Raw genomic sequence first — 8,614 nt, 5'->3', positions numbered from 1 at the left:
TAATTAAATGTGTATATTCATTTATCTACTGATAGACTCATGAAAATTTCGACCTTCATACGATGGAAAAAATGCCTTAATAAGAACAGATGGGTGTCAAATCCTATGATGGAAGTATTAGAGAGGCATTAACTAAGTGCCGCCTTTTATTTTTGTATATGTAATCTGATAAATAAGTTGACATCTGTTTTTAATTAGAAATTAAGCTACTTCAAAACAAGGCCAGAAGTAAAAATAATCCTCTATTCCCCTTGATTTTGAAAAAAAAAATGAAGCTCCTAGCTATGTACAAGTACAACCAGGTTTGCTAATTTTTTTGTTCGAGAATGTGCCAAAGGAAAGTACATAATCATGGCAGAACGTCTTTTCGTCCAAAACCATTTCCACACAACTTTCTTGCTGCTGCTTATCTGCTGCTAATTATAATTCTTTAGAATTACTGCCGGAGGTCTGCAGCCTGCATGCCACTCGACGCTTCGATGTACAAATTATACATCGATTCAATCAGCTTAACGGCTGCTTAATTTGCTGCCTAGATAAGATCCATTTTGGTAGGCGATGATTCCTAGAATTGTAGCCGAATCTTCTTTGTCAAACCTGTCCTAGTGCTTGTCCTATATTACAAAACGCTGAATTCGATGAAGAAAAACGCCCAAACATGCCGACACCTGGGAGTCTTCAAATAAGGCACACTGCAAGAAAAAGTACAGAAAAGGAGATAAGAAAGACCTTTACATGCGTCCATTACACAAGAAGATTTTCTCATGTAGAAAAACAGAGTCTTTCTCAGTGTTTTTCATACAATGCATAACATCATGAGCTTCTGCTCGAGAGGCACCGCATATCTAGCTAGGTACGATTGGGGGCAGGGGACCGCCGGCCCCGTGGGGGGGGTCGGCGGTCCCCTGCCCTCAATCCCCACGGGGCCGGGGTCGGCGGTCCCCTGCCCTCAATCGTACCTAGCTAGGTATGCAGCGCCCCCCTCACAGAAGCTCATGATGTTGTGGTAAGTCACAATGTGGGAAATATTGTGAGAATTTGTTCATAACTTCTTGTGAATTACAGCTACCTATCAAACTTTGAACAATGAAGATGGTATGGTGTGCTAATGAAGGCTCATTTCTGGTTTTGACTAAACCAAATCATTGAAACTATGCTAGCTTGTCAATTTTTTTGTCTTGTTATAAACATTACGGCGAAGGGTCTCAATATTCGCATTCTAGAACAATTTAATGAAATGGACCCACGTAAGTCTCTTAAATGGAAAGACTCTTTACAAACTTACCTATCAAAAAAGATGCCAGTCTACCAAATGTAGGGCTAGCTCTCTTATATGAAGCTCTTAAGTGAAGGGACCCATTTACAAACTCAAGTACCACAAGAAGAGTTCAATGCCAACTCACATGCAAACGTCAAAACGTACGCCTAACTCCCTTCTTCGGTACTAAGCCTTGTTTTTGAAAGCCAAAAATGCAAGGGATCACACGGATCAAACGTACATGTCAAAGACTTCCTTGTAAGGACATAAATATATTCTTCACAAGTGAAGAAAGGCATCAGAGAATGGAATTAGGGTTGCAGAGAAACACGCACAGCTTGGAGAAGACGAAGGAAGCTCAAGGCACACAATGGAGAGTGTGTTACTTAGTGTGCAATGGAAAGATAGATAGCCCTAGAGTGATGGGCGTATATACAATGCACGGGGGAAAAAACCTCCTAAAGAGGGAAAAAATGCCCCGGCGGTCCTAGTGTGCTCACACACATCACTACCACATGTATATGGTAACAATAAATATATTCTTCGCAAGTGAAGAAAGGCATTAGAGAATGGAATTTATAAGAACCTTGTCCATAGCAAAAATGCAAGGGACAAGGATCAAAGATAGATGTCAAAGACTCCATTGTAAGGACATATATATATTCTTAGCAAGTAAAGAAAGGCATCAGAGCATGAAATTAAGAACCTTGTCCATAGCACAAAGAGCCTCTCTCAAAATAAAATGCTTCACATGTAATGGTACATACATGAACCCCCTCACCCCACTACTGTATAGGAGTGAGACTCCCGTCGCCTACGGCGGTAAAAAGACTATCAAAGCAATGAAAGCTCGTTGTTGTCGTCTACAATGGTGGTCTGGTATTAGGAAGAGTTACATTTGAGCCACCCATTACTATATATAATTAACATGGCTCTACTTCCAAAACTTGACTCTAAAATAGACTCCAAACACAAGAAAAGAAAAGCTCTTTCATAATTGTCCTCAGCTGCCTATCTTTGATCAAGCTACAGTTACGAGATAATCAAAACCAGATTTTCCCGAACACTGGGTGGCTCCAAACACAAGAAAAGAAAAGCTCTTTCATAATTGTCCTCAGCTGCCTATCTTTGATCAAGCTATAGTTACGAGATAATCAGTGTTCGGGAAAATCTGGTTTTTAAAACCATACAAGAACCCTTTCTATGCACTTTCAAAGAGGAAACTTTAGAAAATTGATCGAGCTATTTTTCCACATGTCCACACTGTTTTTCTCATATATTTTAGGGAGAATATTTCCTTTTCCTCTTGCTTCTAACGGCGGCATGAATATTGAATTTTCAAGCGGCAAAATTGTAAGCTGAGACAAACTTTTCCTGAATAATGCCACTAAAAGAGAAGTCCAAAATAATGTCGAGAGAGGATGTAAATCTAGATTTCGGCAAGAAATCCCTCACAAATTATCAGTACTTCGGTCACAAATTCTTCTAGTATATATAGTTGATAATTCCCACCACCTATATATATATATATATATATATATAGGTATAGATATATATATATGTATGTATGTATATATTCACAAGAAGTTTTTGACCTTTTCCCATGTAGCTCTTTTTCCCTACCCCCAACCACACCTAGCTAGGCATGCGGTCCGTCCCTCGCATCATGAGATCATTGCAACATGTAATATGGGAATTTGTCTAATACTTCCTGTGATACATGCGTGTGTTTATGCGAATGATTAAAGGGAGCAGAAACCAGAATTAGCACCTCGTCAATATAGTCCGCCTCTTCTTTGATTCTGTCGCCGCCTCCGCGGTCCACAACAAAGATAACAGCAGCACAATAAGAGAACCTTGCACCAAAAGCCGAATCCCCTCATATTGCTTACTGCACCTTGTTGTCTCCAAATATGCGTATGTTATATACTTGTCTTCTTTCAAACCTGTGTATGTAAGTATATATAGGTTTGAGAGAGAGAGAGAGCTCACACACACACACACACAACCTTCTCTGACAAAAGAGAGAGAGCTCTCTCTCTCACATACACACACAACCTTCTCTGACAAAAGAATCTCTCTCTCTCTGTGCGTGCGGGGGCGCATGTGTGTGTATTTTGGCCTTTGAGGGTGGGCGGATCACCAACCTGACGGCTGCTTGGCTTGGAAGCGCACGCGAGAGTCGAGATTGCTGCAGAGAGCGGCTATTATGTTTATATATATATATTCATTATGTCCGTCTCATAAATTGCCATGTCATCGTCGTGTAAGTTCTTTTCTTGTTTTCTTTTTTGGCCCTGTGCACCATTCACACTACACCTGGCCGGTGAGCCTCTACTTTTTTGGTCCTTGCCCTATGGATGGGGAGAGAGAGAGAGAGAGAGAGAGAGAGAGAGAGGAGTAAGTTTAGGAGCAATCTCAAGAGCCCAAAAATATCTAGTCGATGCTTGGGTGTAAAAGAGATGTGTATGTGTGTGTGTGTGTGTGTGTGTGTGTGTGAGAGAGAGAGAGAGAGAGAGAGAGATAGAGAGAGAGAGAGAGAGAGAGGGGTGGATTGATTTACCATACTCGAGAGGTCACATACGACCTATGGGACCAAAATAAGCGTACAAAAAGGTGTCTCCTCTCTCGAGGGAGAGGGAAATGGTTGTTACATGGAGGAAAACGACCTGAAGCTCGGTATGGCTAGGTAATGTGTAGTGGCTAGGTGGATGTAACCTTAGCAAACAAAATGGACAATACAAGCAAAGAGAAAAAAAGGGAACTAAGGGCTAGGGTAGTATTTGACAATATGTTAGGAGGCTTGAGAGAGCAGAATTATTGTATGATTGCTTTCCCTCGTGATATCCCACCCACTTGACTTTTTCTCTAGCCGCATGTATGTTCTTCAGCTCTTCACCTTTGTATTTGAGTTGTGATAGATTGCGATCCATAACTTGGTATACTTAAGAAGGCGTGATTGTTGGAGTAAGCGAAGTCCCTCGCTATTCTTGAATTGAAGAATGGGTGTCCACTTGGCATGTGGTTTGTCAGGTCAAGGGCCAGAGGCCAAGAGAGATAGTCTGAACAGTTCGGGGGTGCCTATATAAATGCAGTGATGGGCGAAAAGTGGAGGTTCAAACATCCTCTGGTCTCACAATGGTATCAGAGCTAAGTTTTTCAAGAAAGCGTGGAGCTATTTTTGGACAAAAAGCTTGCATGAACCCCTGCTTCCTCTCTCGAGCTCTCGATAAGGGGACGAGTACATGTAGGCCTGCCTAGCAGGAGAGAGAAGGTGTCAATCGACCACAACAGAATTGTGAGATGAAGAGCTTGGTGAGCTCGTGTTGTGGGGAGGGGAGAAAAATCCCGTTCTTGGTCTCTCTCTTTCTCGTAGTATATGGAGAGCGCTACAGGGCTCTCTTTCTCTGTGCAAGCAACCGACAACGCCATATCTCATAGAGCTTATTGTTTCTCATTGGGAGGCTCAGTTGGGGGTGCCCAATGACAGACTTAGGGAACAATTCAAAAGATTTTTCAAGCAAGGGAGGGTTCTCATGACATTCAACCCCCCCTGCCCGTTCGCGCTCTCTATACGAAGACAAAGGTCAAGCTAACAAAGGGCCAGCAAAATTCGGAGCAAAATCATCGCCAAACCTCTGCTACAAAATTTAGAAGATTTATTTAAAAAAATGAGAGAATTTTGATCGTAAGAAACTCTTCAATCTTCTTCATTCGACGAAGCTTACGACCTATCAAAGCAGCTTTGACCAATTACTTAGTAATCCTGCTCTCGTACGCAATGCATTATGGACCTCATGTTTGATTCTTTGGATATGGAGCTGCCTAAGAATCACCTTTTTGATTTTGAGCTTTCTCCAAGGGTATCGACTCCTCCTCATTAAACTGTGCTTGGAATTACATCACGCAACGTGATCTCCAAAATTTTAATGATCGATTTCATAAATTGGCAGTTCGAGTCCAATTGGTCGCCAGTCAGGTGGAGCAACTTACGGAGTTCATCACCTCTTTCATCTCGAAGGATTCAATAGCTACCCATGGGGAAATGGTTTCGGTCAATGTGGCCAAGAAGAGACTTTCAACTACAGATTTCAAAAGACAAAGTACAAAAGTTATGTTTTAATTTCTTGGGAGAACATTAAAAAAAAGCATTTTCTCCATGCACTGGATACATAGGGCTTTAACGGATACCATTGAAGAGTTTCCATTGTCCATTAGGTATATACTCCTTCAGTTATGAGAGAGAGAGAGAGAGAGAGAGAGAGAGAGAGAGAGAGAGAGTTTAGGAGCAATTTCAAGAGACCACGGAGAGGAGCTGATGAGTAATTTTAGGAGCAATCTCAAGAGCCCAAAAAGATATAGTCGATGACTGGGTGTAAAAGAGATGTGTATGTGAGCGTTTGAGAGAGAGAGAGAGAGAGAGAGAGAGAGAGAGAGAGAGAGAGAGAGAGGTGGATTGATTTATCATACTCGAGAGGTCACATATGACTTATTGGGCCAAAATATGCGTACAAAAATTTGTCTCCCCTCTTGAGGGAGAGGGAAATTGTTGTTACATGGAGGGAAGCAACTTGAAGGTCGGTATGGCTATGTGAGACAAAGGGGACTGGAGCATGCTCATCACCACCCAACCATGCCCTATATAGGCCCTTGGCCCTCTAAACATAGGGACCCCCTTGATTGCATGCCCATTCTGGCCCTTGGTCCTGCTCGATCCTACCCTTGGCATGACATTACTCCCCCCTTGGAGAAGCGTTTTTGTCCTTGAAAACAAGAGTGGTGATACACTAATGTTTTCCACAGTTGAATCCTTCATGGATCCAGCTATTTGCTTGACTGAAACACGGTTGAGTAGGAGGTTCAATGAAACCAAGAGTAACATCTTGATTTTCCACATTGTTGTCCATTTGCAACCGTCTTGTGTTACCGGATCCTATCCAACATAGTGTGTAGACTCCATTTAGAACGCACACAAGCATGTTAAACAAGTTATCACAACAAAGATGTACGAAAGAGTACCTCTTTTCACTTTCCATGAAAGTAATTGGCTGACATAACTTATTGGTAAAATATAAGTCCTTGAGAACAAAAGCAAAATATAAGTCCTTGACTTGTTCTCAATTTTCTTTGAACAGTAAACAACCCCACCGTAACTAGTCTTCAAGGTTGAGAACCTGACTTAAACATGAAGGGACTAAACTGAGTCACAAACATGCTTTACCTTATTGTAATCAAACTCCAACTAGCACGATACATGCTTGCTAACTGGACTGCTTGGTGCTGACGTATGCACTTTGCATATCCTTTAGCACAAGATTACACTTTGTAATCTGCCTATCCCATTGGATACTAACAGTACTGAGGTGTGTTTCCCCATGGTTTACAGAGACAATCTTCCAAAATGACTAGTAAATAGGGACCATTGTTTCTTACAACATTGCTGAGAAATTAACAATGTTATGAATAACCATCTTGGTTAACTTGAAAGATCCACAAGCATCCAAACTGAGCCATGACCTCTATTTGTGATTGGTAGATCAAAAAGTAATCTCATAGAGTTATTGCACATAAAGAGCAATATAATTCATGAGCAACTAATGTGATGAATATGCATGCCGTTCCAATTCAAACTTTGCTAAACACTAGGGCCCATAACACCTAGTGTGCATGCATGTAGCAAAAACATATCCGAACCTTCATATGCATGATCATACTTGCCAATACTTATGGAGAACGTGATGCTCCTAGCACACATTAAAGAGCAGTGTAAATAGTTATGAAAAGAAATCAAATACTTTCTATTGCAATCATCTGCAAGCCTTGTTGAGATGTTTGAACCATAATAGAAGGTGAAACAGTAATCACTTCTACGTACAAACAATGAAACCTTTACAACTCATAGCCTTGCTATATGTATAAACAATCATCCATTAACGTTGTTTAGCAGCACTTGTACCTTAACAAGTCGTTCTAAGTATTCGACAATTTTTTGCCACTAAAATTGTTCCTGATACGTCGTGCTGAAAATGGTCTAGAAAACGGATTTGATCATCACCTAGGGACTTTATCGTGACACATAATTGAAATAGTGGGTGCCAGTGTCAGTCCCAGAGACTCATATTCTCCACATGTGGAATATCTCATGTAAGAATGTCTGAAAAAAGAACATCCTTCAAGTACGAGATGTACTTGTGTGTGTGGAGGTAAATGCAACCCTCATTATCCTTATTCCACATTGGCTAAACCAAACTCCTTGAGTTCCTAGACCATGTTGTATCCCATGTGACAACATGTACCAAATTAAACCCTACAAGTGGATCCATAACTGCGTAATGCAAAAATGTATTTTGGACACTATGGCCCAAAATTCTTGGCTCTTACATGAACTTGTCATCTCTTTGAAGAGAAAAAATACATGAAAGCATTCAAGCTTAGTCATCCTACTTAAAAAAGGCGAGCAAAGCATATTGAAAAATGGTGGAGGTTGAACAAAAATTCACTTACGTATAGTCCAAGGTACCTCTCCAAATTTCAAAAAATTGAAATCAACTTGAAAAGTTGAAATTTGTCCACTACCCCTTGGCAGCGTGTGGACTTGTTTCCTTGAAAGTGCGAGTGTGAAGGTTTGAAGAATTGACCATCAACACTTAATAAGCGATTTAGTAATCACGAGCGGGGTCTTACCCAAAAAATGTACTCGTATAGACATTCTCAATGCTATAGATAAAATATGAGATCCACTCAAGTTTGAATCGTATTCACAACTGGATCTTCTCTATACCCAAAAATCCATAATCTTGGGTTTTTTTGAACAACTATGCTGTTTGAAATGATGGCTTCATCTATACACCTTGGTAGAGATAATCCCTTATGAGTTTAAGACGTTCAAAAACTCAACTTGATTGTCACACTTATAATATGTAGTGCTAAAATAACGCCCAAAAAATCAATAATGGCAAAACACTTGCTTGTCCATTAGAATCAATGGATATTCAACTGCAGAGAATTGTTTGATCTTGTAAGCAATCACTAATGGATTACAAATAGATGACTCTTAGCCATTCCAAAATAGGGGACTCTTAGCCCTTCAAAAATGGATGGCTCTTAGCCCTTGGTGTTACCATATCAACATACAAAGATTTTAGTAAAATCATGCTTAATTTCACCTTTCCCGCAGAGAATTAAGAAGTGTTGAAAGGACGCCCTTTCAACAACGTTTCCATAAAGATCCCATTAAAGATTCCTCAAAGATTCTATAAAGATTTCACATGAAGATGGTGATGAAGTAATGAAGATGAAGATGGATGCTGCAACATGAAGATACAAGTTCATGGACGTCATCGAATATCCCGTTAT

The 8,614-nt window shown here is 40.5% G+C and overlaps 1 protein-coding gene across 1 annotated transcript; it reads right to left on the bottom strand.

Annotated features, from left to right (window-relative positions):
• Nucleotides 1-266: 266 nt before the first annotated feature.
• LOC147439234 (uncharacterized) lies at nt 267-4,136 on the bottom strand. Its single transcript, XM_086483990.1, has 4 exons — nt 4,115-4,136; nt 3,406-3,462; nt 3,030-3,204; nt 267-692 (listed from the first exon to the last, which is right to left on the bottom strand). Exons 1-4 carry the CDS (start codon nt 4,134-4,136, stop codon nt 620-622), a joined length of 327 nt encoding a protein of 108 aa, XP_086340116.1. The 3' UTR covers nt 267-619.
• Between the last annotated feature and the right edge of the window lie 4,478 nt (nt 4,137-8,614).

This window comes from Adiantum capillus-veneris, chromosome 16 (genome assembly GCF_014529385.1).
Source record: "Adiantum capillus-veneris isolate H3 chromosome 16, ASM1452938v2, whole genome shotgun sequence".
Taxonomy (NCBI): domain Eukaryota; kingdom Viridiplantae; phylum Streptophyta; class Polypodiopsida; order Polypodiales; family Pteridaceae; genus Adiantum; species Adiantum capillus-veneris.
The sequence above is the reverse complement of the archived record's forward strand: the minus strand, read 5'-3'. Positions and strand labels throughout refer to the sequence as shown.